Source organism: Ammospiza caudacuta, chromosome 17, assembly GCF_027887145.1.
Source record: "Ammospiza caudacuta isolate bAmmCau1 chromosome 17, bAmmCau1.pri, whole genome shotgun sequence".
NCBI lineage: Eukaryota > Metazoa > Chordata > Aves > Passeriformes > Passerellidae > Ammospiza > Ammospiza caudacuta.
In genome coordinates this window covers 8,727,606-8,755,443 of record NC_080609.1, presented here as the reverse complement: position 1 = coordinate 8,755,443, position 27,838 = coordinate 8,727,606, and the positions used below count along the sequence as shown (strand labels likewise).

General features: G+C 40.4%; 1 protein-coding gene across 2 annotated transcripts; it reads left to right on the top strand.

Moving 5' to 3' along the window:
* Nucleotides 1-2,377: 2,377 nt before the first annotated feature.
* On the top strand, nucleotides 2,378-25,910 carry MARF1 (meiosis regulator and mRNA stability factor 1). 2 transcript variants are annotated; one of them, XM_058816381.1, is made up of 26 exons: nucleotides 2,378-2,578; nucleotides 4,055-4,201; nucleotides 5,680-5,854; nucleotides 7,198-7,424; nucleotides 8,232-8,349; nucleotides 9,020-9,192; nucleotides 9,979-10,413; nucleotides 10,938-11,107; nucleotides 11,212-11,373; nucleotides 11,606-11,795; nucleotides 12,486-12,664; nucleotides 13,567-13,647; nucleotides 14,309-14,545; nucleotides 15,285-15,404; nucleotides 15,669-15,844; nucleotides 16,084-16,304; nucleotides 16,959-17,101; nucleotides 18,338-18,471; nucleotides 18,984-19,186; nucleotides 19,658-19,885; nucleotides 21,086-21,316; nucleotides 21,423-21,635; nucleotides 22,352-22,412; nucleotides 22,510-22,650; nucleotides 23,175-23,345; nucleotides 23,484-25,910. In XM_058816381.1, exons 1-26 carry the CDS (start codon nucleotides 2,432-2,434, stop codon nucleotides 23,714-23,716), a joined length of 4,716 nt encoding a protein of 1,571 aa, XP_058672364.1. In that variant the 5' UTR covers nucleotides 2,378-2,431; the 3' UTR covers nucleotides 23,717-25,910. The 2 variants fall into 2 exon arrangements, with proteins under 2 accessions (XP_058672364.1, XP_058672363.1); XM_058816380.1 differs by having other exon boundaries at nucleotides 4,055-4,726.
* The last annotated feature ends 1,928 nt before the right edge of the window (nucleotides 25,911-27,838 follow it).

Here is a 27,838-nt window from a genome sequence, read left to right as displayed (position 1 = left end):
CTTGGCACACAGCAGTGACACTCCCAGTGACCCTGGCAAGCCTGGCTGTGGCTCTCGGCTGTGTCACCAGGGCTTCTCCTTGCTGCTGCCTGCAGTCTCTTAGGCCAAGGTGCAAGTAAATTCCAGCTTAGCCTAATACCACAATTATGATCAAAAGATACTAGGGCACCAAAAAGAAGATGCCAGCCTGTGCTGTCACTAACCTCCCTCCTTGAGGGGCTCGGCCACCAGCTGAGGATGAAGCCCAGCCTGGATGCCAGGCCCAGCCTTCCGAGGGAGCTGTCAAACCGTGAGACAGAGCCACGTCTGTGGAAAGACAAGAACAGTAAAATTAGGAATAGGGGTAGGGTTGTTGAGACAAGCACTATTAGCAACACAAGGATTCAAGAGGAAATATACCACAGTGGAAAGTTACATAATCCTGAAATGAGCAAAGCCCAGTGACCTCTAGTGAGTTGGCAGTGCCACCACATCAACAGAGCAGCGATCCTGAGCGGATGCCCAAAGCTTTCTTGATGTTTCTTTGGGCGCCAGACTTCAGGTGCTTTGTCAAGGGGTGGGGACACACTAATGCCTAATGCAGTGGGTTCTTAGAAGGTTGTTTCTTTTTTTTCAAGCTGTGTACATCTGACTTGGGGAATAGCTAATGATGCCCAAGGCACCCAGAGAAAGCACAGAGAGGTCAGACATGTCTGTTAAAATAAGCACACAGCAGATTTCTGAAATATCTCCAGAGAGGGAGACTCCAACAGCCTCTCTGGACAATCAGTCCCAGAGCTCGGTCTCTCTCAAGGAAGAAGTTCTTCCTCGTGCTTAGGTGGAACTGTCCGGGCATCAGTTCCTGAGCAGAGCCCGGTCCCTGCTCTGAGCCCTCCCTGAAGGAACCTTCACGCTTTGTCCGTGTTTTACCCCAGCTTGTGGGCGTTTTATCCGGGTTTCTGTGTGTTTTACCCGTTTTTGTGTGTTTTACCCCGGTTTGTGTGTGTTTTACCCGGGTCTCAGTGCGTGTTTGACCCGCGGCAGCGCTCCGGACCCGCCTCACGGCAGCTGCTTTAAAGGAGGCGGGCGCGGGGCGTTACGACAGCCGGCTTTGCGGCAGCGCGCTGCTTTGCGGCGCGCGGCGGTGCCTGACGGCAGAAGGAGCGGAGCGGGAGGAGGGAGGACAACAAAGGCCGGAGGGGCCGCGGCGGCGGCGGGCGCGGGGCGGCGGGGCCGGCGCAGGTGAGGCGGCTCGGGGGGCACGGCCGGGCCCCCGGCAGCGCGGGGCTGCTGCGGCAGCCAAGGGCCGGCCCCGCGCGGCACGGCCCGTCCCGCGGCCGGAGCTGCGGCCGCCTCGGCCCGGGACGGCCGGAGCCCCGCAGCGCTCCGGGGCCGGGGGGCGGCCTGGCGAGGGAAGGGAAGGGTCGGGCTGGAAGCGCCCCGGGAGCCTCGGGACGGGGAGGGCAAAGCGCGGGCACGTGTGGATAGTGTCACCCTTACTGTTTACAGTTATCGTTTTAATTGCGAATAAACCGCTGCTATCAGCCACACGCGAAAGTAACGAACTCAAGAGTTGTAAGACTTGATGAACTTGATGTTGTAGGCAGCATAAATTTTGGGTAGCTAGAATTCGTGTGAATAAATATTTCAGCTTAAAGGAAAAAGTAAAACTTCTTTCGAGATTAAAAACAATGCAGAGGTAAATGTAGTGCCATGTAATGTGTTCTATGGTTATTGTGCTTAATATTAAGTACAAAAGAACCCGAAGCAGTGGAGTCTAATGAATGCAGCACGGAGTTGGAGAGTAAAATGCTTCATTGCTAACTATTGTTTTTCTGCTACTGAGCTTTATGTTTCTTTCTGTTTCTGTAAAGCTAAATTGAGGATTAGCAGAAGTGCTAGTAAGTTATTTTAATAATTCAAAGCTCTGTTTAAATGCTAAATACTGTGTGCTTAATACAGGTGTGTCGTGTATAGGTTGTCTTAACCAATAGAAAAACAGCTGAATATGCAGCTCAATTGTCACAGCCAAGTTCAGTTGCACCTGTTGTGTATTTGCAGTTGAGCTGTTCTTGCCCCCTGGATTTGCTTTCTAGGAGAGTGCACTGAAAGTTTTGGGGGTACTGTTTTATGTGGGCAGCTGTGTGACTCCAGCTAATGCCATGGACTTCAAGGTGTTTCTCCTCAGACTGGTTCTTCTGTGCTGTGGGTCACGAGGAGCATTCCTGTGTTAAAAAGGAGTTAAGGCCTTGGCCATAGGCAAAATTAAATTTAACATAATTAATGCAAGTTCACTAACAGAGCCGTAGTGGAATTCTTAAGACCACTCTGATTTTTCTCTGCCTTGCTTTAAAGGTTATTTAAAGCATGCTTTTTGTTTTTTCCTCTTAGCAGGTGGGAAGAATGAAAGGAAGGGGGGATGAAAGGATGTTGAACCTTTTTGTTTGGATGTATGATGGAAGGAAACAGGACGGAGAACCTCTGCAATAGATCCTTGGGATGGCTTCAGAGACAAGAGAATGATGCTAAGCCATGGCTCTGGAAGCTTTCTGATTGCTTTTCTGCTGCTGAGAAGGCTTTGCCTTGTAGTGCAAAAACGGTAATTTCTGCCTGCCCTGAGGGAGTGCTGGGGCTGGGGGCTGACTCCAGGGGTGTTACTGACTGAGGGGGTGGGAGGGAAGGAGGAGGAGGAGGGGGCAGCAGCTGCCAAGGTGAGTACAAAACCTGCCTGGGGATTTGGGGCCTTGGGTTGTGTTCACAGCTCACAGCTGCGGTGGTGAGAAGGGACAAGCTGCTGTGCTTGTCAGGCTTTCCTCTCCACAGCTGTTTGGGGCCATGCAGCTGGCTGCCCAAAAGGTGGGTGAGGAGCTTCTGGGGAGCTCTGCCAAGTTATTGCTGAAGAGCAGAGTGGGGAGGTCATGCTTCCAATTCATCTGTTTAGTTTGGAGGCAAATTTAGCTCTCTGAATTATTATTATTATGTAGTAGCTGCAGCAATTGTGGATACTGTTCTTCACAAGGTCCTACTTTTCCCTTGTTTCCATTTCTTTAAATGTTCCTTTAATGTACATAATTCTATGCATTTAAGATGCAAAGGGCTGTGGATTAGAAGGAGTAGTACAACATAATTAGGTACTTGAGCAAGTGAGCTCCAACTGCTGAGAAACGCTCTTCAGACTCATTTAATCTGCCTAAGTGAAGACATAAGAGAAATGGATGAGCATTTGCTGTTTTCATGTGTTGAGGATTAGGAAGGAAGCTGCCATAAAATCTGGAATTTAGGATATAAATCAGTTCCAGACAGATTTTTGGCTGAGTTTATCTACATGAAATGTAGCATCAAGTTGAGAGGAATGAGTAATTAATTATTCATTCATGTATAGTAGGAAATGCAATAAATTCAATTTGAAAAATAGAAGTTGGTCAGAAGTTTTGTAGCAATGTTCCATCCAGGTTACCTCTGCTGACCTTGACTATTCTGTGCTTCTTTTAACCTTACTTGGTTTTCACTGCTGGCATTTTAAAAAACTTTTTCTTCTAGTTTGTGCCTTTGTGTTTACATCTTGATATCTGAAATCAGAGTAGACAAGAACCACTTAGTTGTTGTGAGACTGTAGCCTTCTTTGCCCTCTGCTATATTACCTGCTTGATGTTATTTCTAATTTTTGAAGTCATTCTTTTAATACATTACTTTCACAATTTGAATAACATTTTTACATCTTTATTTGAGCTAAAATACGATGACTTACGGATCTGCAACTTGTGAAGTGGCTCTCTTAGAGTTAGCATAACAGTTTTCTGCTTTTTTCATTCTGTTTTGTGGACTCCTTGCTGTTTGGTTTATAGCTCTCTGGGTTTGTTGCTTCCAAAGTCCACTGATACCAGTATTCCTAGGGCTGGCACATGTAACTGGCATGGTTCTCTTTAACATTTTACATGTTCAGTCAGCAAGGTAATAGTAGTCATAAAGATAGCACTTTAAATCTAAAATCATAATAGTCTAAAAATACCTGCTTCTTACCCTATAAAATTGTTTTATTCATGTACCTGAATGTAATTGAGCTTTTATTTTCCAGAAAGATTACATGGAGAACAAGAAAGCTGCTGTAGAGTTGAAGGATGCTCCATCTCCTCATGCCGGCTCTAAATTGTTTCCAGCAGTGCCGCTTCCCGATGTTCATCCTCTTCAGCAACAGCAACTTCAGCTTTCCCCTGGCCCCAAAGTAAGCTGCTGTGCTCATGGCTCTGACTCTTCTTGCACTCCACAAATGCATTGTGGTGGTGGTGGAGGTGGGAACCTGATTCACCCTGGCACAATATTAGACTCAAAAAGCACTGGGACGATAACTTGTCAAGTAGGGTCGGGATTTGCTTATCAGTCTGCATCTTCACTGAAGAACCCTCCAGCTAGAAGCAATTTGGCAGGAATTCCCAGTGAGTTCTCTGGTATGTGTGTAGAAAACAGTGTATCTTCCTGTCAGCATCTGGCCTGTTGTGGAAAACTCCATTTCCAGCCGTGTCACGGTAACGTGCACAAGCTGCATCAGTTCCCAGCCCTGCCGAGCTGCCCATCCTCCTCTGGCTATTTCCCCTGTCCCGAGTTCACCGCGGGGGCTGCGGGGCACTTGGACGAGCACGGGTCACAGCCGGAGCTGCCGCCACGCGTGTGCGCCAACCCTCTGCACCTAAACGTGGTGCCCCCCGTGTGTCTGAAGGGCTCTCACTACTGCACTGACTGCTTGAGCAAGGTTTGTACACCCCACCTTCCTCCTTCCTTACTCTGCTGCGTGGTTCGTGTCAAAAGTGTGTAGCTTGAGTGAAACAACAGCTCCTGTGGGTGCAGCTTGCATCCCCCTTGGTTGTGCAGACAGCCTTTTGAAAGCTGAGCTCTTTCCTGAGGTGACATTCAGCGCAATGGGAAGACAAAAGAGCTATCACAATGTTCTTGTAATGTACTTGAGTGGAGTTTTTACTTCTTTCAAATCCAGTCATCTCCTCTTTACAGCTCCAATTAAACTGTTCCATTGTAGGGACTCTGGGAAAAGGCTAACAGCAGTTAAGATGTACCCTTGGGCAGCTGATCAATAAAGAGCCATTTGTAAGTCAGGCAATGCATCTTATGCCTCAAGGATATTCTAGTCTTGGTTTGGTGTGATAGATCTTAGTTCCGTCTTCCCAAAATTGTAATTTATACTTTAGTACCAATTTAGTAAAGTTCAGAACTATTACTAGGAATTTCTAGTGAAATAATAAACTCAGCTTTGCAATATCTGTTACTTAAACTTCTAAGTTTAAGTTTCCAATATAAAAGTGAGTTATATTTAGTTCATTTTAATGAACTAATTGGTCAATTCAATATATTTGGAATTAACACACCCTCTACTCTCCATGTGCAGGTTTTGTATACTAGGTCTCTGATTTTTGTTGGTTTTTTTAAAGGATGCATATTAGTACTACTTAAAGGTGGCATGTCTTGATATGTTGAGTTTAGTAGAATCTATCCTTGCATTTGGAAATCTAAAGATGAATATGCTGGGATAGAAGCTTCCTTCATGCCATCATACTGTTGTTAATTAGCATTGCAAAGGAAGTCTGAACTGGCATTTGTAGCAGAAAGGAAACCAAGTGTTTGTAGCATGGAATAGCATGTGTTAATATTGTATACTAAATAAACATGTATTCTGAAAAATTGTCCCAACAGCCAACCAGGAACAGCCTAGTTGATGCTGCTAAAATTTGGCCAAATATTCCTCCTCCAAGTGCACAGACTGCACCTGTTCCTATCCCAATCTGTAATGGCTGTGGAACCAAAGGAGCAGGAAATGAGAAGAGTTTGATACTGGCAAGCAGCCTTGGCAAATCACCACAGAAATATGGTAAACCACATTTGTTTGAAACTTCCATTTAGTGGATGGTCTCCTTTTAGCTACTGTTACACAGCAAGAGTTCTCTTAAATTGCACTATTATCTGGAAACTTCTATAAAGTCACAGAAGACTAAGCAGTAAAAAAATACCTTGTGTCTGTTTTGAAAATTCATTACTTGGTTTTACATATTTTGACTTCTTAGCTGATTTACTGTATTGTTTACATAGAGTTTTGATTTTACTATTACTATTTTTACTGTTTTAAGAACTAGAAAAAGAAATTCTGCTGACTTGGAAGCTATTTTGTTTTGGTGATGTGTAAAGAAATTATCTTCAGCCATATTTGTGAAGTATTTTCATAGTCTAGTGTCTATTGTCACTCCACATGCAATAAAGGTGTAACATTTATAATTCTCAAGTTCTCCTAAGAGGAAAATACTGTGTGAAATAATTTCTTGGGCTTTCTGCAATGTTAGTACTGCTTCAACTACAAAATCATATCTAGTATAAAAGTTACAAACTTTAAAGTCATAGAATATTAAGAAATTGAGAGTTTTACTGTTACTTCAAAACTACATCCATTTTAAGGTGAGACACATCAATCAAGTGTCTTTTACCAAATGCCATTCCAGTGAATCTTTTGGGTAACCAACCAACAAACAAATGATTGTCAGGTGTGCCTTATTTTAAATTCTCAGCTAACACTAATTTGTACCTTGTTTTTGAACTGTTAGGATTCTGTGTTGATTCTCATGTTTCTTACCAAGTTGTTTTGTGGGGATGGAATGGTTATATAATGTTAGTTCAAATTTAAATCTATTTTCAGAGTGCTGAAACACCAGCTTAGCCTGCAGTAGCAAAAATTCCATAGCTCACTCTCCTGAGCTGTAGTATACTTTGTTAGTTCTGTATTGCCTTGATTTTTCTCTAATCCCCATCATGGTACTGGTCATGTCATCCAGTTTTGTTTAGATTTCTTATCTAATCCACAATGTAAATTTGAACAGCTTCCATGTTTTGCTTCTGTTACTGATACAGCACCAAGTATTGCACAACTTCAGATAGTTTTTTTGTGACATTTGGTAATTTTTCTAAAACACATTACTTGATTGTTTGAGAGCTTAAAAGTGAAGTCAGAGATGTCATGCATCTTTATCCTAATCTGACAGTGACTAAATTTTTGCTTAAGACTGATTGGATTTGTTTGTTGGATTCCTTAAGAGAGTAAAACTGAACTTGCATTCCTGGGAATGTTGTTCATAAAACTTCTCATGTGCAAAGATCATACTGTGCTAAGTTCAATGTTTTCAGTGTTTGGAAATAAAAATGAGCTGTGTTCTTACACCTGCACAGGGTCCCCAGAAGTTGCAGTAACAGGCCAGGTTCTGGAAAATTTACCCCCTATTGGAGTCTTCTGGGACATTGAGAACTGCTCAGTTCCCAGTGGCCGTTCAGCTGTGGCAGTTGTGCAGAGGATTCGGGAGAAGTTTTTTAAAGGTCACAGAGAGGCAGAATTCATCTGTGTGTGTGACATCAGTAAAGAAAATAAAGAAGTCATTGAGGAGCTAAACAACTGCCAGGTATCCAGCCAGCACCAGCTTGGTGTTCTTGCTTGAGAGTTTGTGTACTTTGAGTGTGCCAAGATTGATTCACGTTCATTAGAGCTTTATTTGCTTCTGTGGGGTTAGTGCATCTTCAGTTTATGGATGGGCTCTCTAATACTGATTTCTTTTTGCTGCTGTGATAGTTTTTAAAAGTGAATCTGCCTTCTGTTTTCTGTAGGTAACTGGTTTAGCTTTAGTTTTAGTTTTTGCTAGAGTGTGTTTATCTCATCCAGTAAAATGTGGTGGTGGAGTTTTTGTTATCCTTCAAATCTGTGATCAAATTATTAACCTAAAAGAGCTATGGTTCTGTGAAATTAACTTTTTTACTTTGTTGGTGAGTACTGTGCTGATTGGTAAGGACACCTGTAGGTTAGTGCTGTTGTTTGGAGTGCTGTTGTTTACAGTACATATATTTTCCATTGATACATTCTGTTTCTTGGTATTTTTTTATAACTTTTTGTGTTGATTTCTATGCCAGAAATTTCTGCCCTCTAAATTACAGATATGTTAACAGGTTGACAGTTTTTTGGAATGTTTTTGAGGTGTATGAGTTGTGATCCTTAATGCAGAGCAGCAGAAGTCCCCCCAAAGACATTGCTGAACAACTAGGGTTGAAGTTTAGTGCTTACACCTCTATGTATTCTATTCTGTGCATGTGTGCATTAATTTACCTAAATTAAGAGTGCATGCAAGAGCTTGTATTTTAACTTTTTTTTAAATTCCATTGAAGTAAGCACAGTTCATATTGAAGCTTTTTTTCAGTGTATTTATGTATTTCCACAGGTGACTGTTGCACACATCAATGCTACAGCCAAGAATGCTGCTGATGACAAACTCAGACAGAGTCTGAGGAGATTTGCTGATACACACACTGCACCTGCCACTGTGGTTCTTGTGTCAAGTAAGTGTTTTTGGTACTCAGCTACAGTGCTGGCTTCAGGTCCTCTCTTCCATGGTATTTTTACATATGGCACCATTTTGATTTCCAAGGGTGGTGTTTCAGCTTTAACTGACCTGTTGAAGAATTCTTAATGTCAGTGGCAGCAAAGGAAGAGCAGGGACAGTAAGATGAGAACTTGGCTCAGTTCAGTCACTGTTATGATTTGCTGCCTTTTTGAATATCAGTAGGTGTGTGTGTGACTACTGTCTAAAGTTAGCTTCAGCAGGAAGCCCATAAATTAAAACTCATGGAGTTATATATATGGTCTGAGCAAAATGTATGTTGTTAATTCTCATAGCAGCATATTCTATATTATATATCAGTTAAATCTGCAATCCATTCAGCTGTTGAAGCTAAACAAATGTTTGCTGTAGAAATACCCAGTACCAGTCCAGTGCCCTGCTGATGAATTGCTACAAGCTGCTGTTCAAAGGAAGCCCTTGTCTTTAGACTGAATGTGAACTGCTGATTTAAATAATGGCTGAGAAGCCTTTTAGCTGTTGGTGCTTTTTCATTGGAAATTTCCAATGAGAAATACAACTGTTGAGTGAGATTTATGGGGTTTTCCTCCAATTATATGTTTTAGATTTTTCAAGTGTTTCCTTGCCTGTTTCATTTCCCCCCCCTCCAGCGGATGTGAACTTTGCTTTGGAGCTGAGTGACCTGAGACATCGCCATGGTTTCCGAATCATTTTGGTACATAAAAACCAAGCTTCAGAAGCACTCTTACATCATGCCCATGAACTTATTTGTTTTGAAGAATTTATTTCAGACTTGCCACCGAGGTTACCACTGAAAATGCCGGTAAATATTTTAGTTCTTGGTGCAGCAGACATTTTCAAGTGTCAAATTGCAGTTTTTGTTGTAATTTAGGAGGAGAGCAGGCTGAAATTACGTGCGTGTTGTGATAGGGAATGTCTCCTGTGTATTTGGCCACTGTCTGTATGTCAGTTGCTACCATGTGAATGTTTGCTTTCTGCTTTGAGGCAGGAAGAGTGAAATACTAAATGTGAAAGTAGTTAACTAAAAAGTGAAATAATAAAGGCACATTCTTACTAATAACTATTTTACCAGATAGTGATCTTACTTGCTTTTCTTTACCTTGCAGAAAGTTTAAGTAAGAACTTAGTTGTGAATTAAGACATATTAGTGATGCATTAAGTTTTGAGTGATTGTGCCTTTTCTTGGGTTTTTGCCTTCCTTGGTGATTGCCTCTGGATATGTTGTGGTGTCTTTGTACAGCACTCATGACTTTTTCTTTCTTGAAATAACTTCCTGACCTATGCATGCTTTCACATGCATGTATAGAATATATAGGTTATTGGATAGTTAACAATGGTGCTTTCTCATCTAGAGAATTGATAGGGACTCTGTAGTCTATTCTGACTTTATATTTGAGATGGAATTTTGAGGATCTATCCTGGTCTGAGAGATTTTCAAACAAATGAGTGCTGCAAAAGGGATGACTTGGTGATGGGATAGGGGTGGTGGGAGGAGGGCATGGTCACCAGAACCAGTGTTAGAACTATTGCTTTTGAACCAGAGGGTGTTCTGGCATCATCAAATTTAAACCTTCCTTCCTTTTGACAGGCCTGTCATACACTGTTATATGTCTATAATCTGCCAACAAACAGAGACAGCAAAAGTGTCAGCAATCGCCTGCGGCGTCTGTCAGACAACTGTGGGGGGAAGGTGCTGAGCATCTCTGGCAGCAGCGCCATTCTGCGCTTCCTGAACCAGGAGAGTGCGGAGCGGGCGCGGAAGCGAATGGAAAATGAGGATGTTTTTGGAAACAGGATTGTAGTGTCTTTCACGCCCAAAAACAAAGAACTCAATGAAACAAAAAGCTCCAGCTTTGTGGGGACCGACAAGGTCAAGTCTCCCAAAAAAGTTAACAAGAACACGAAGTTGTGCCTCCTCAACAAAGATTCAAATGATCAGTCTGCTGGTACCAAAGGCTCTGCTGGGAGGGGATTCCAGATTCATGGATCTGTCATCAAACCCACAAATGTCAAAAGTTTACAGGTATTGTTGTTCTGCCTTGTTCCCTATTCTTGCTTTTCCTTGTGTTCTGAGGATTGCTTCTCTTACTGCTTTAACTTGTCTGTCCTAATAAATGAATAACTGTAATGTGTGGTGACATTCCTGAATGAGAGCTGTGTTCATCTGCTTGGGAAACACGGGCAGTTTATGTGAGGGTGGTTGTTGTCCCCCCTCCCTGCCACGTTTTTGTCAGTTTGGAAATACTGCTGGTACTTGCTCTCAAGTTCTAGCCACTTTTGACTTCTGCAGTGGTGATAGGTAACATCTAGAGTGATCCATTTTGGTTGTTTTAAGAGAGGTAGGGTTAGACCTATAGTGTAGCAAAACATTTCAACTAATTAGCACTTTACTGTCGTCTGCCACAGAAAATCAAAAATTCCTTCTTATGAAATACCAATGAAAAGAAAGAAAAAATGGTCAGCCATCTAGCCTTCCATCAGAAAGAAGGCCTCTGGCAAGGGATGAGTGGTGCTTTGATGCTGACCTTTTTTATCTGTTTCACATAGGAGCTGTGCCGCCTTGAATCAAAGAACGTCAGTAGAAGCACTGAAAACCAGCAAGAACGTTTAAGAGAACAAATTCCTTCTCCTCAGAGTAACTCGAATGCAGCAATTTCTGTGTCTCTGGCAACCAAAAAAATGGGAGCAGGAGAATCATCCTCCAAAAATAGTCAGAAGTAAGTTTAGGAATAAAAAAAGATGTAGACATTAGTAACACAATTTTTTAATGTAAATTCTGCAACATGATGTTTTTTCTTTTTCTTATATATATTTGTAATAGAAAAGAGACCTCTGCTTCCAGGAGCATTACCAATTCCCCTGTAGATAAAAAAGATAAAGATGAAACTGTATTTCAGGTCAGCTATCCTTCTGCTTTCAGTAAGTTGACGGCCTCAAGACAACTCAGTCCTTTACTCATGTCTCAGAGTTGCTGGTCATCTCGGTAAGTGTCTGTCTGTCTTGGGAGGGGAAGTGAGACTTCATCAGTGTATACATTGATTATTCACAGCTTATTTGCTTGTGCTGGAATTTGTTTTGCCTTCACATGTGTACTGGGAACATCCCTTTTAGGTGAAGTGCATAAATACAGCATTTGTGCCTATTATCTGATTTTGAGATGTATATATTGGAGTTGTGCAGTTCCTTCAGCTCATAAATATTTTTATTTTACCCAGGAGTATGTCTCCCAACCTTTCAAATAGATCATCTCCACTCACATTCAATGTAGTGAATCATACCAGTGGTACAGACTGCCCTGATCCCTTTGCAAATGGTGCAGACATTCAGATCAGCAACATGGATTACAGATTGTCCAGAAAAGAGTTGCAGCAAAACTTACAAGAAATCTTCTCAAGACATGGCAAGGTAAAGGTTCAAGTTCTTTTATTAAATCTGTGTTTATATAGTTCCTGTATATGTATTTAGGGGTGTGGTTTTAGGTTCAGGTGAGAAGGAAGAGAAAGGTTTTGGAGCAGGACTTTTAAACTTTGTTAAAAGGATGGATTGTGGTTTTGGTTTTTTTTCATTAAAGACAGATAACCACTTGTACTAGGTTTTTAATTTGTGTGTGGTCTTCATAGATCTGATATTCTGAAGTTTTTAATATAAAATTCTTACTAAGTGGCACATTAGTATGTAGGGATGAGACTTAAGCTTTAACAGGATAACCTTTTTGAGCTGTAGAGCTGAATTCCTAATGTCAGCTTAAAAATCACAGTAAAAACTGTTTTGAGTCAGAAGCAATCAGAAGCAGGGGAAGTGTGAATTGGTAAAAAGCAATTATGGAAGGTGAGGTCAGTTGTCCTATTTTGGTCTGATCTGTGAATGGCGTTTTTCTGGCATAATCTTTACATTGAAAGATGATGCTTGTGTTAATGAAACACCATGGGTTTGTCTTAGTCCAGGATCACTGCCTGGCTGTTGTTTGCATTGCCCTCGTGGCTGTGGTTCATCACACTCCCTTCCCTATTCTTGTTGGCTCTTGACCATAGCAAGACTCTGCTCTGGTGGTGATATGTTTTGGTGTAAATGTATGAGGTATTTTCTTCCCCACAGGTAAAAAGTGTGGAGCTCAGTCCCCACACAGACTACCAGCTGAAGGCTATGGTTCAGATGGAGAATCTGCAAGAAGCCATCACTGCTGTCAACAGTCTGCACAGATACAAAATTGGCAGCAAGAGGATCCAGGTCTCATTAGCAACGGGAGCTGCTAGTAAATCACTCTCTCTGCTTAGGTAATAAGCACTTTGGCATCTTCTTAATTGTCCTAGCATGTAGTAGTAGCTGAGAGATGATTTAAAATACTGCTTAAAGGGATAATAGGGAAGTAAAGTAAAATCTGATGTGTGACCTGATGCATGTGTTAAATACAACTAGGCTGGTTTTTAGTTTGGCATTTCTGCACTGCTTATATTCTAAGTTCCATCTGAAGACTCTAGATCTCTGTTTAAGAGGGTTTAATAGCTGTGCTACTATTCCTGCTAATACTGATATACCTTTAACTTAATTTGTGCAGCTGAGTTAAGATTACACTGGGCATCTTTATTTCTTCTGTCTTCCAAGAAAATGTGTATGAATTTAGTTTTTGAGGGTGGGTGCACAGTTGGAAACACCAACAGCATTTCATTTGCTACCTGGAACGTGATACAACTTAAGAGTGCTGATGCTTGTGAGAATACATTTAGGTTTTTTTTTTTTCTTACTGAAAGAAAGCATTAGGAAAGAAGCTGTCATCATTTTTTCATAGAATGAAACTATTCTACATTTATGTGCTACTTGTCATTGTATAACTTAGAGCTTTATTTCATTCTAGCCTGTTCAAAGTTTGTCATGTCATGACCAGGCTGTAACTGCTAATGCTGCAGCTTTGTTGAATTCTATAGATGCTCAGATTTTAGCACCACCTATGAAAGCTGCGACTCCTTCAGAGACATGACCTGATGAATTAGCAGAAATGTTACTACTTGTGCTCCCTGATCTAAAATGACAACTTTTGTACTGCTGGAGTGGAAGAGAACACACTTTGTCCTGTTTTATGTATAGTTCATGAACTGCTTCTGTAAATATCTTGCTAATTTAGGCTAGAGTCTAATAACAGCATTAATTTTGTGCTAATGCTGCAAAACTTCTCTTACAGCTCAGAAGCAATGTCCATTCTGCAGGATGCACCTGCTTGTTGCTTGCCTGTGTTCAAGTTCATAGAGATCTATGAAAAAAAGTAAGTTCCTGGTGGTTTCCTCTTCAGTGCTTCTAAAAAAAGCATGTGATCGTGTATGATTGTTTGCAGTGACTTAGATTAGCAAAGTGGAGAATTATGAATTTTTGTTCTTAGGTGCTGCAGCATATTTTGTACCCAGAGACAATCATGGCAAAACTGCATTGCGATCTTATTGCAGGGGTTCCACACTGTTGTCTCCTTATCACAAAAGTTTCACACCTTCTTGGTGTTTCTCATGGGCTGCTCCTCAGAACACTGACTCTTTCATCTTCACACAGCAGCCACTGACTCCAGTTCCCTTCTCACCCAGCCACCCCACTCTTTTATAGCATCTGCTTCTCATTGCTTACAGCTGTGGCCTGTTAAAGTCAGGCCTGTTCCTAATCTTTGATAATTGGCCCAGCTGCAACTCCTTAGGGGTGAGATTACTTTCTATGCTATCTTTATTTTCTTATATTCTATCCCCCTACAAAACTGGCCTTTTTTAGGGGGGTTTACTTTCAGTGTTTTGCTCAGTTCTTCTGCACTGATTGAATAGGTTAGTTACCTTAACATTCTGCATTTAATTGTTTCTTAGCATATTCCTGTTTATTAAAAGGCAGATGACAGCATTGCCTTAGCTGCCTTTATAAATGCCTTTCTTTCAATGTCTCCCTGTCAGGTTTGGCCGTAAGCTGATTGTGTCAGACCTGTACAGACTGACGGACACCGTGGCCATCCGTGACCAGGGCAGTGGCAGGCTCGTGTGCCTCCTGCCCAGCAGCCAGGCCAGGCAGAGCCCCCTGGGATCCTCCCAGTCACACGATGGCTCCTCAGCAAACTGTAGCCCAATAATATTTGAAGAGTTGGAATATCACGAGCCTGTTTGTAAGCAGCATTGCCTGAATAAAGACTTTATGTAAGCTGTGTATAAAATATTATAAATATTTCAAATATTTGAACAGTGTTTATAGTGAACCTGTCTATTAAAGTTGAGGTGTGTGTTCTCATAATGTGCTCTAATCACTCCTCATATGTTTACAAGTATAAGGCAGAAAGCAGTGAGATGGGCCAGGGGATTTTCTAGGCAGTTCTCTTGGGTTGGTGTGTCCAGGTAAGATGATTGTGTTCTAGCACAGCTGCCAGGATTGAGCACATCTTTAATGGAAGCTGGAAGGTTCCCTGCATTCCTCTGGTTTTGTAGGAAGGTTATATATACCAGAGAATTCTATTACCTGAATTTCATTGTGTAATTGTTGCTGATTTTGTCCTCCAGCTATATTTAGTGAGTGATTCATAGGGAGTTGCAGGTTTCTTAAAGCCATGTATTAAGTTTTTTGTTTAATTCAACAGCTGCCAGGTTGTGCTAGTAGAGCAGTTATTAGGTGATTATTGTTAACTGCCTGGTATGTGCTGCTAAAATATAAGTGTGAAAGTTTTATTAGGTAATAAAAATATGGTCTTCTAAATGTTACTTCTGGAAATTTGCTGTAGCTGTATTCTTTTGGGGGAAAAATCATGAACGTTGGTTGTACTGTACTACAAGTGCTATTGTCACTAGCAGCAGTATATTATGTGCATATAGTATTATGTTTAATATCTATGTGAGCACAGGTATTATGTTAAAGCATAAAAACCTGAACCTCTTATTTTTGCAGTGAACATGAGTTTGATCCAGATTCTTATAGAATTCCTTTTGTGGTTTTGTCTCTGAAGACATTTGCTCCCCAAGTTCACAGTCTTTTACAGACACATGAGGGTACTGTGCCTTTACTAAGGTAAAGTATTTTAATTTCTGTTTTAAGTAAGGTCTGATAGGTTGAAGACATAAAACTTTTTAGGAATTACCTGTTGTATATACACTCAGTTCTTACATAAAATGGTATTCTTTAGAGCAAACGAATACACTATGAAGTGATCACTGTAAAAAATCTTGTTTAGCAAAAACAGCACTTATTTAAAATACGTATTTCATGAAGTTTTATGACAATTATTATGGTGATATTTTAGTGTATAATGGAAGCTTTTTTTTGCCTCCATAGTTTTCCTGATTGTTACATGTCAGAGTTCAATGATCTTGAAATGGTGCCAGAAGGTCAAGGTGGTGTTCCCTTAGAACATCTGATTACCTGTGTTCCTGGAGTTAACATTGCTACTGCCCAAAATGGCATTAAAGTTATCAAATGGATACATAACAAACCACCACCTCCTACTGCAGGTAAGTATTCCTGCTTAAAACTTTTTCTCTTCACTTATTTTTATGCTAAAAAATTAAGCTAATAAGTTCTGCTAATAAAATAAACATGTATAAGTGTTTAAACTTCTTATGAGGAGAAACTTTCAGCTTGAATGTTCATACTTTTCTCCTATGCTGTAGCTTCAATCTGTAAGTAAAGTTAAGTGTTTAGTGGAAGAGTACTTGTGGAAGGTACAATAATATGACTTTTTTGTTTGTAGATCCTTGGCTCCTGCGTTCCAAGAGCCCTGTAGGTAATCCCCAGCTCATTCAGTTCAGTCGAGAAGTGATAGATCTGCTAAAAAGCCAACCATCCTGTGTCATCCCTGTCAGCAAGTTCATCCCAACCTACCATCACCACTTTGCCAAGCAATGCAGAGTGTCTGACTATGGCTATTCCAAATTAATGGAGCTGCTGGAAGCCGTGCCTCATGTGCTGCAGGTGGGTGATGTGCTGCTGGCCACTCTGGCCTGGGGAATTATGGCTGCAGCCATCTGAATTCCTGGTTACTGTTGTAGAATAGGTGCTGGACAGTACCTAGTGCCCTTTGAAGGAGCTGGTTGATTCAACCTTGATGGGTGTGTTCTTTTTTGAGATGCTGTTTCTGTGCCCACCCTTTCAAAACAACTTCTGGGAAAACCTCAGGAATAAAGTTTGAAGCTGCTTTTGACCTATGGCTGGTGCTTGGGTAAAAGTTTTCAGTTGTGCTGTGTGCAGCATAAGAACACTGCAAATGCTGAGTGTTCATGATTTAGGCTGAGATTTGTTGCCTGTGGCTTGAAGGGATTTCTGTGAGAAATTCTCACAGAACCTTATTACAAAACCCCTGTGGTCACACTCACTTACAACTTTGAACAGTAGTTGGTTGTAGGATTTTTAAATAACCAGCACAAATGTGCAGAAGTTGCAGTAGCACTAATGGATGAATTTTGGAATTTCTCAAAGTAGTTCTTGGTACAGAAAGTGAGGGGCCTCATGAGGCTCCATTCCAGATGCTGTCTCCATTACGTTCTTTTCCTAGCCTACCTATACTAATACTGGCTTTTAAATACTGAGGGTGCTGGATGTGAGTGACCAAATCTGGTTTTCTTTCAGATTCTGGGCATGGGTTCCAAGCGCTTGTTAACGCTGACACACAGAGCTCAGGTGAAACGCTTCACTCAAGATTTACTGAAGCTGCTCAAGTCCCAGGCCAGCAAGCAAGTTATTGTGAGGGAATTCTTGCAGGCTTACCACTGGTAAGTTACCCTAATGAAACTGTGCAGGGCCTGTCTGTTAATGGTGATTTTAATACCAAGTGCAAGAGGAGTCAGCACATAAAATCTCAAAATAAAACTGTGGTGATTACAGTACCTTTTTATTGCGATGTGGAAGTTCACACTTCCAAGGAAAGCAAAAATTAAAAGCTCTCTGCCATATTTTATTTCTTCCTTTAGTACTTTAGGTTCATTTGACTTCATTTGGGTTGGAAATGGGTTATTGTATTTCATTAGTTCTCTTCAAAGCCATGACTGCAGCATTGAATTTAAGCAAGTAGGTCATGGCACATTAACATGAACAGTAAAGGGAAGACTTAGTGTAGGCTTTCTTCAGAAGGTAATATAAAATGAGTAGATTAACGGCCAGGAGTTACTTTTACTACTTGAATTGGATCTAGCAGTGGCAAAAATTGGGAGAAGTGCCTATCTGCAAGCATCCTGAAAAATAGGGTTTTATTTGGCTTTTTTAAACTACCAAGATTGATGTTTTCTTTAATAGGAAGATAGAAAGTAATTGTTATGTGCTTTAAACAAACCATGGCATCTTAGGGTGAACCTGTGAATCTACCTTTACATGTGTGCTGTTGTAAATCATGTGCCAACAGCTCCTTTTTGGGAGTGCACTCCCCTATTTCCACTCTTGGCAAAAATACATTATTGGTTGTTTATAAATCTACTTAATGTAGAGCCAGCACTGGCCACTTGTTGAATAAGAATGTTTGAAGTGTTCTTGCTTCTGAGAGATTTTGGTTAGAGAAGTGATAAGAGTAAAACACATTTTAATACATTACACAGTACTGGGAAGCTTTAATATGATGTTTTCCAGGAGATGGTCTCTACCTTCTCTTGAGACCTGTTATTGTTTAAAAGAGATATGTTATATGGCTGTAACTATTAAGCAAACACAGAGAATACTCTGTAGAAGTGCAGCCAGCTGGAACTGTATACACAGCACAATTACATGTTCCTAAAGCACTTAAAACCACTGGCTGATGTGTACAGCTCTTTGTTACACTGATTGCTCACATGACAGTAAATCTTAGAATGGATTTCTAGTTTCCCTTTGTTTTCCAGGATGGTACTGCCAATGTGGAAATTGTCCCTATGTTTTTTAGGATTTGACGCTTGCTTTCTCAGCTCACCGAAAAATATATTTTTTGCCTCCACAGCATGCATTAATACTTATATTAACACACAATTTTTTGAAACTTTCAGGTGTTTCTCTAAGGATTGGGATGTTACTGAGTATGGAGTGTGTGAACTGGCTGATATTATATCAGAAATTCCAGACACAACCATCTGTTTGTCACAGCAAGACAATGAAATGGTGATTTGTATTCCTAAAAGAGGTATGTCCATGAAAGTTTCTTGTGCAGTTTCTAATAGATTGTTCTTTGACTGTTCTAAAGCTTTAGTAACTCAAATGTGTAGGAGTGACTTGGATTTTTGTATAATGGTTTTTCTACTTTTATAACTAAGTTGCTAAGTTCCAGCAAATCAAGATTGTCATTCTTTGAACACTTAAAATAGAGCAGGAAAACAGGTGGCAGAAAACATAAAATAATGCTACTACTTCTGCATGTAGTTGTACTGTCTGTGGAATGATTAGGCAGTGAATTGTTTTCATACAGGACAAAGTGCCGACATATTTGGCCATTTAAAAAGGCTACTTCTAAAGGCCTGATAACCTGATTATTTTGGACTTTTAAACATGTAATCCTAATAAAGGTCTCAGTGGTAGAAGAGTGACTTGGCATAATACATGATCATGCTGAAAATCAGCCATTGTTTGCTTATTGTATTCTGTTGCATTTCATAAGCATGTTGGAATGTAGCTCTTGCTTTTTTTTTTTTATTTTAGAGCGTACCCAGGAGGAAATTGAGAGAACCAAGCAGTTTTCCAAGGAGGTGGTGGATCTGCTGCGGCACCAGCCCCATTTCCGAATGCCCTTCAATAAATTTATTCCATGTTACCACCACCACTTTGGGCGCCAGTGCAAACTCGCTTACTATGGGTTTACAAAACTACTTGAACTCTTTGAAGCCATACCAGATGTCTTACTTGTAAGTTCCAAATTATAAGCTGGTCTAAAAAATTTTTCTGGAGTATGTGCAACTGTTTCAGCTGGGGTTATATTTCTCATGAACTTTAGTGTGAGTTATAAACTCTGCACCAGTCATGTTAAGACAGCTGTTTTTAAGAAAATCTTAATGCTATTTTGCTAAAATGGTCCATGGTTTTGAGCACATTCAGGAGGCTGTTTGTTAACAAATTCAAACAAAATTTGGTGTCTCAAAGTTGGAGCTAAGTTTTATTATAATTGTGTTCAATTTGCTTTAAAAAAGTAAACAGTTTTGCTGCTTGTTTTATTATTTCAGACGATACACAGTTTTGCTTGCTGTACAAACAGCTTTTGAGGCGCTGAGTCCTGATGCTCATCAAATCCTGCAGGCCCTGAGTTTGAACTACAGCTCACACATTGCTGTGGTGATTGATGCAGTCTGGATGAACAAAGCGTCTCTTGTGCTCTGTAGGTGCTGGAGTGTGGGGAGGAGAAGATCCTGGCGCTGACAGAGGTGGAGCAGGTGAAGGCAGTGGCTGCCCAGCTGGTGAAGCTGCTGCGGGCACAGAAGGACAATGCCCTGCTGCTGGCGGAGCTGCTGCCCGAGTACAGCCGCACCTTCGGCTACGCCCTGCGCCTGCACGACTTCGACGTCAGCTCCGTGCCAGCCCTCATGCAGAAGCTCTGCCACGTGGTGAAGGTAACCCTTGGCCCTGGCTGCTGTCCCTCTGCAACCTGGGGGGGTTGTGTTGTCACTGTTGTATTTTCTGAGAAATCCCTTTGCCAGGATTTCTTCCCCTGGGAAGATGAGAAGCCTCAGAGAAAAAAAAACCCAATATTATCTCATTTGGTGCTCCTGTGTTTGCTGCTTTGGAATGTGGTCTGGAGATTGTTTGCCAACTGGTCATTGTTTGATTGGTGTCATGTGAATTGTTTTTACTTAATGACCAATCCCCATCAGCTGTGTCGGACTCTGAGGAGTCAGGCATGAGTTTTTCATCATCATTCTTTGTTGCCTTCTGTCTGTATCCTTTCTGTATTCTTTAGTATAGTTTTAGTATAGTATTCTTAAATATAATATCATAAAATAATAAATTAGCCTTCTAAGAACATGGAGTCATATTCACTCATCTCTCACCTCATCCTGGGGACCCCTACAAATGCCACAGTTGTCTTAAGGAGTTCTCTGTCTCACAGGATGTGGCTCAGTACCTGTAATGAAACGTTGTTTCCAGAGTACAGCATAAAGTCAGGAAGGGGAAATTCCAAAAGGGTTTTTAATGAAGTTTCTGTATTCTTACAATGTTCTCTTTGCTCCTTTGTAACCTTGCAGCATTTTCTGGGATGTTTCTTTAACAAATAAGTAAAAGATTCTATTCTAGCACTTATTTTAACAGTACAAATTGTTTTTTCCCTCCACCTGACTCCTACCTGTGAGAAGGTTTTTTGATAACTGTAGTAGTTTTCAGTCTTCTAATGCTTTCAGTTCCTTTACTTTTTTAGCTGTGGTTTGAGACTTTGACTCTGAACATAAATACATAAGTGGTCTTCTGTGGCAGTGGAAAAGAGAGGTTACAGCTACATGGGTGTGGGCACATTGCTTTAGTTGCTCCACTTTTGTTGACTTAGCAGCTGGTGTTTGGCTGGAGCTCAGTCAGGACCAGCTGGCTTGTAACAAAGAGTAAAATCATACCTGCCAGTGGACAGAAACTGCTGCACAGCTGTACAAGTTTTGTGTATTTAAAGTAAATATTTACATGGAATAGGGTGCTTGATTTTGTGTGCCCTTTGCTAGGGGAATATCAGGTACAGCTATGCTCAAATAAACCCCAGCTATACATTTTATTTTTAATTCAGTCTCTTCTATGTTCTTAACTTCTTTCCCAATTAATTTTTCCAGGTGGTTGACACAGAATCTGGCAAGCAAATTCAGCTGATAAATAGAAAATCTCTGCGGACTCTGACTGCCCAGCTGCTGGTCTTGCTGATGTCCTGGGATGGAACATCCTTGCTCTCAGTTGAGCAGCTTAAGCAACATTATGAAGCAGTCCACAGTACTTCACTTAATCCATGTGAATATGGATTTATGACCTTAACTGAACTCCTGAAGAGTCTGCCTTACTTGGTTGAGGTGTGTGATCTCTTGCTTTTCTGATATGTTTGAAAAGCCATTGTGCCTAGAGGCTCTGGAAGTGTGTGCTCTAATTCTCATTTTTTTTCTTTTTCTGTTTTGCTAGGTTTTTACCAATGGTGCAGCAGAAGAATATGTCAAGCTTACAAATCTGTATGTTTTTGCAAAGAATGTGAGGTCCTTACTTCACACCTACCATTATCAGCAGATTTTTCTTCATGAGTTCCCAGTAGCATACAGCAAATACACAGGAGAAGTGCTGCAGCCTAAAGCATATGGATGCAATAATTTAGAAGAGCTCTTGGGAGCAATTCCACAGGTGTGAAGAACTCAGTTTTGCACTATTACATTGAGATTTCTGTATGAATTAAAAGCAGTTACATAACCACAGTTTCTGTTAGTTGGGGTGACTTACTGGAATAATTACCTTCTTCAGAGAGGCTTATACCACTTGTATTTTTAACACACTGCTGAGAAATCAGGAGAAGAAAATCAACTAGCGCATGTGTTTTGGAGAAATTGTGCTTAAGAACTGTTCCTAGTAAGGCTGTAAACATCCCTGGCATCTCTGAGTGAGAGAATTGATTTTCTGTCTGTGTGAGTGAATGGTTGTACAGTACTGAACCTTCATTTTGATCAGAGTGCATTATTTGGTTGGGAGTGAATTCTGGGACCTTGTCACAAGTGCCATGTTCTTGTCATCCACATATCCTAAGTGCTCTGGGATAATTCTGTGACATAGTTTGTGGCTAGAGTATTTCCTTCAAGTAGGCCAATCTTTCTGAAGAGTGACAAAGAATTTTTCAGTTCCATGTTTAAACATTCAGTTTCATTTATGTTTATTTAGTGTACTTTCTGGAACTATAGTTTGCCTTTGGTATCAGTTACTTTGAGCCTTTACTTGAGTAGAGTAGTACAAATTAGCAATGTGCTTTAGGTTACTCTGGAAATCATGTCAGTGCAAAGCTGGGTGAAAGGCAGTGAGCAAATGAGCTTAGCATGGGCTGATGTTCAACTCTGCTTCCTTCTTAACAGGTGGTCTGGATTAAAGGACATGGCCATAAGAGAATTGTAGTCCTGAAGAATGATATGAAAAGTAAGCCATTGCCATTTTGAGCAATATCTTGGTTTTCTTTTATGTTTTTTAAGAGGCAGCTTGAGTTAACTAACCAAATGAACTTCCCTTTTTGTAGCTCGTTTTAGCTCACCTAGCTTTCCCCCTGCTGATCATGTAGATGATCATGGAAATCAACTTGCTGACAATAATGGACATATTATGGAGACCCAAGGATCCACTTCCTCAATGGAACTAAATCTAGGAGGGCCTAGCAATGGTAATGCAAAGTTGGTTTATATAAGGAATTTATTGTCTTAGGGGAAATAAGCAGAATAATTGAAGCAGCACGGGGAAAGGTGAGTTAGTAAATCTGAACTTGGGTAAATATGCAATTTGGCTTGAAAGCTTGTTGAACTTGTCTGAGTTTGTGGTTGGGCTTGTGTTCTGAGCTGCTGGTCTATAAATGTGTATATAGGGAGAGAGCTTCTGGGTATTGCTTCCCAGGGATTTGGTGGAAATTTAAGTCTATGGACATGAAGCTAATGAGGGATGAGGGTCAGCAGCAGCTTCTGCTAGCATTGCTTTCTGTATTCTGATGAGAATTTACTTAGATGCTCTTGATGCAGCAAATAAATCTGAGATTAATTAGAATTAATTAAATTAGATTGGTGTTAGCATTTCAAACAGAGCATAGTTCTGAAATCCTCGGGTTTGCATCTGGAGACTTTACATTTACCTGTGACAGTAGTGACGCCTTCACAGCTTACAGATGCTCTGAAAGATGTTCCCTTGTCTCTGTAGTTTCTAATCAAACCGAGCAGGAACTTCTTTGCCTCACAAACACATCTCCTGTTGATCTCCTGTGTGAGCCAGTCCCTTCCTGCCTGCCATCCCCCCAGCTGAGACCTGACCCTGTGGTTCTTGAGTCTGCAGACCTCATCCAGTTTGAGGAACGCCCTGCACCCCTCCCAGGTAAGACTTTGCCTCCCTTTGTTGCTTCAAATCAGGCTGATGAATTCTATTTGAGTATTTTATTGCCTAACAGCAGAGAAATTATATTTAAAAAAAAAAAAACAGCATCAGTAAATTGAGTTGTCTTCTTTCTTTTAGAGATAATGATTTTAACAGAAGAAGAAAAGCAGACAATTGTTACCACAGCTCAAGAAAAGCTGATCTCTGGTTCTGTGGTGTCTGACACCACAGAGAATGCTTCAGTGCCTCCCTGTCAGTCCTCTGAAACCCAAGTAAACAAAGAAGCAACGGACAGCCCAGCCAAAAAGCAACACAAAAACAAGGTCAAATTGGCAGCAAACTTCTCACTTGCACCTGTAACCAAGCTTTAACTCTTCCTTTTTAGTGTGAAGGACAAACACCTATGGACTGTGCACAAAGTAAAGCTGTTTGCTAGCCCATGTGTATTTTAATGGAAAACCTAGAGGAATTAATTTGTATTTAATGTATTCTGTGAAAATTTTGTTCCTTTTACACTGAACACAGCTGTTAGCAGAGCAGATTTTTTTCTATTATTTTGAAAAAAAATCTGGCATTTGTTAAATTATTCTTAAATTTTACAGTTTTTCATAAACGTGTTCAGTAAAAGCAAAATATTAATCCAACAAACACGGAACAGATTTTATTTTCTTTAAGCCTTGTTGGTGATGTAATCATACATGTAGCATATTGTATTCTATAGGCTGTTGCTTACTGGTATTGTTTCAGACAGTATTAATGAAATGCATGATTTGTCTTTCAAAAGCCTGTTGAGAAATTTTAACTCGCTGACCGGGGATGACAAGAGTGAGGGGAGCTGATTGTCCTCCCGAGGGGAAACTTGTTCTCTGACCTCTCAGGTGACTTGTAGCTGCATGGGAAATGCTTGTTAAAGATGTCTGTAGGAGGCTGTGGGTCTTGTGTAAAACTTGTTTTAAATGTGTTTTTGCTGTAGCTTTCAGTTCATTTTGGAGCTTTCTAGGACACTGATGCTTTACCCTTCCCTCATATTGAGTTTGTCTGGCATGGGTTTGGTTAAGGGAAAGACTGTCTTGATGTCATGAGTGTAAGATACAGACACACACATTTTCATTGTGTCTAGAAATGAAGTGAGGAAGATTCTGAAATATGCATCTAATGCATAAATTACAGATAATGGAGCAGGTCTTATTAAAATGGCTGGTGATGGAAGGCATTGATGCTATTTCCACCTGTAAGGAAAGTTCTAGCTACATGTGGAAATGCTAAGGTTGTTCTGCTTAACCTTGTTTTCTCTTTTTAAGCATGTTCAGTAATGGGAAGCTCCTTTGATGATGTGCTGTCTTTTAGCTGTGTCTGTTTTTATTCTGAGACTTACTCCTAGTGTTGGCAGCTTTTTGAATTTGTGGTATCTTGTGTTGGCTTTTGCAAGGGCCAGCTTTGGGAGGGAGGCTGAGTCAGTGGATGACCTTAACTCTAGTGAGCAGAACTGTCCAGGTGTGAGACTTTCTACCCATTCTGGGTAACCATGGCATTTACAATGGGTTGTATTTGCCAGGCAGCAAATAAATGCTTGTAGTATTGAAAGAACCTATACTAGAAGTTTTCCACTGGCCAACTGAGTGTTTTTTAGAGGGATTCTATTGTAATATGCAGGAGATGGAACACAGGCTCTAATTTTTCAGCCAGCAGCAGGAAATGCCACTGAACAATGGCTATGGACAGATTTTTACTAGTCAGATTTTGTTATAAAATCTTTTATATTTAGGCAAGTATTACCAGTAGTGAGTTTATAGCCATTGTGAGTGCAAAGAACACTGGGAAGTTTTTCTGAGCATTATGGCACAGTATTCTTGAGTCCACAGTAAACCTCTGCAGACATACTGTTATGGAAGAAGAAATTTAGAAGTAAGTTTTCTTGGAATGTTTTTAGTGAGTTAAATGCAAGAAAATCTGCTTTCACCTTACCTTTGATAAGGTTGACAGTGGTCAGTCTAGATCTTTGTTTCAGGAGAGCATGCATTGGAGGAGAGACCTGCCTGGAATGGTATTTTCATGAGGTGCAGCTACAAGTCATTTGGAGCACTAAAGAAAACCAGGTTTTTGCTTCAGAGGAAAATATGGTGTTTATCCAAGTAATGTGGTGGTTATACCACCTATGGAGGTCAGCATATCTTATCTGGATTCATGTGTGATTCTGCTGAAATTGCTGTTTGAAAGTAATAGAATAATACTTTTGAGAAGTTGTGTTCATAGTGTAACAAAATAGCTAATTGAATTGCAATATATTTTTTTATCCAAAGGGTTAAATGAATGATGTGACTTACAGATTTAAAAGCATTGCAACCATGAAATTCTTTAATTTAGCAAATAAATGTACTACTTCAGATTCATGTTTGTTTAAAAGAAAAAATGTCACTGAAGCCCTCAATTTATGCACTATTTTTTCCTTGGAATGGGAGAGAGAAGAAAGACTTCTTTTCTTAGCTGTCTACTTTGTTTGGACACTTTCTTTTGTGGCTCAAGTGCTGTTTTGTGTGTTGGGACCAAACAGTTGTCAATAAAATTTTCAAGCAAGCATAACTCTTGTCCTTGTCTCAAAACCTGTGGGGGGGAAAAAAACCAAACAAAAAACAAACCAACCTCTAGAATACTTAACTTGCTGTGTCATGGTAAATTTAATTATTGAGACAGAACAGAGCTGGGGTTTAGTGAGGACTAAAGAAATGTAAATTGTGGAGGTTGAAGCTTTTCCCAGATTTTGCAATTGAGCTGTTTGCAGATGCAGTCAGTCTCTCTCAGTGCTCTCCGTGCAAGGTCATGTGTAGAGTTTACTTTGAAAAGGAGCTATTTATCATGCTAAAGAGGAAAAATGGAGAAAGGGGTGTAAATCCAGCAGGTGGATGTCAGGTGTTCCTCCTCAGTGTGTCTCCCTGTGAGATGTTAAAATTGTTGCAAATAAGGTCATGTGAGCAGTAATAAAGTTAATGAGTCACTTTTGAGTTATAATGGCTTTTTCCAGCTTGAAGATGGTAATTATTCAGGAACTACAAATATGGCAAATTTCTTTCAATGAGGGGTTTTGAAATTTAGAATCTTAACAAAACAAAACTTCAACTGAATTGAAGTGTTTTGTCATCTCACAGCTGCATGGACAAAACTAGAGACCTGGATGAGCTGTTCCTGACTTTCTCTTTTTTGGGGGGTTTTTGGGTTTTGTTTTGTGACATATTCTCACTCAACAGAACTGTTAAGTGGAGTCTGCTGGAATAAATGTCAGGCCTATTGCAGATAAGCAACCACTTGACCTTACAGGGTACTTGTTCACTAAGCAATTTTAAAGTAACTACCTAAAAAACTTACTGGGAAATTCTTCACAAACAATGTAATAAATATTCCTCTTGGAAATAATGAATTCTCCTCTCTGGAAGGAGAAACAGGTGCTTTATAAAACCTTCCTAGAGCAGCACCACAAACCCTATAATCACCACTCTGTAATTTCATTTTTCAGTAGTGGTGAATGTTTTTAAGTAAATGAATGAGTAAAATCCCTCATAGCACCTGGTATGTGATTACCTTCAAAAGATGAGTTTGATTTTAAATGCTGATTGGGTTCTGTGCTGCAAACATTCCCACTTCTTTTATTCTCACTCATTTTATGTTAAGCCATCTGTTTAAAATTAGTAAAAAAGAGGTGATGGAAATAGCTTTAATTTTTTTCCTAAAATTAATATGGCTTATTTTGCTTGCCATAGTGTAACAGGTCAGACTAGTTGCATTATATGAGCCATGGTTTAACTCCTATTAGTAGCATTTTCCTAGCAAGCATCACTTCAAAGGCTGTATTCCTTCCTGTATGACTATTTTTGTTTAGTATTACTTAGGTGGATAAAGACAGAAACAAATCCTAATTCAAGTGATGATCAGAATGGCTTGTAGTGCTATATGTATGCTACAGAATGCAGATTTCTCTAAATAGAGAATGCCATTTTACAAGAAATTCCTGAAATGCCACTTCAGGATGTTATGTGAGCATGTTTTGACATGGCTGTCAAAGCACTGTTGCATGTCATGCCATGGCTCACGTGTCACATCAGTCTATCAGTTATTGAATTCAAAAGTGAGGAATTGCATCCTGCCTGTGTCATGAAGGAGAAAAACAACAAACTCTCTGTTGGTGTAGCTGGGATGAGGTAACTGGCTGTAAGAAACTTGATAGTAGCTGCAGTCATCTTTGGTTTTGTGATCAAGCCTGGTAAAGTCCACTGCTCTCTGTAACTGATGAGATTCACTGTTTAGCTATCAGTTTAAACACCTCTTGGTGTTTCCCACAATTCTTCCACTCTCCCATGAAGTGTTGTTGCAGAAAACTGCCTCATTGAGAAACAAGAAAGCAAAATTAAATGTGAGGGGAGATCTCCTGTGAGCCCCCTCCCTACTCCTCCCTGAGCCAGAGTTGCTGCTGAGGCTGTTGGGACCCAGGCTCAGGGGCTGAG

What these genes read in the sequence shown, in the direction of transcription:
- MARF1 (XM_058816380.1), top strand. Translation starts at nt 2,432, where the DNA reads ATGATGGAAGGAAACAGGACGGAGAACCTCTGCAATAGATCCTTGGGA. An exon ending in TCTTGGGAGCAATTCCACAG is followed by an intron (nt 21,636 to 22,351) that starts GTGTGAAGAACT and finishes CCTTCTTAACAG; the next exon opens with GTGGTCTGGATTAAAGGACA. An exon ending in TCTAGGAGGGCCTAGCAATG is followed by an intron (nt 22,651 to 23,174) that starts GTAATGCAAAGT and finishes TTGTCTCTGTAG; the next exon opens with TTTCTAATCAAACCGAGCAG.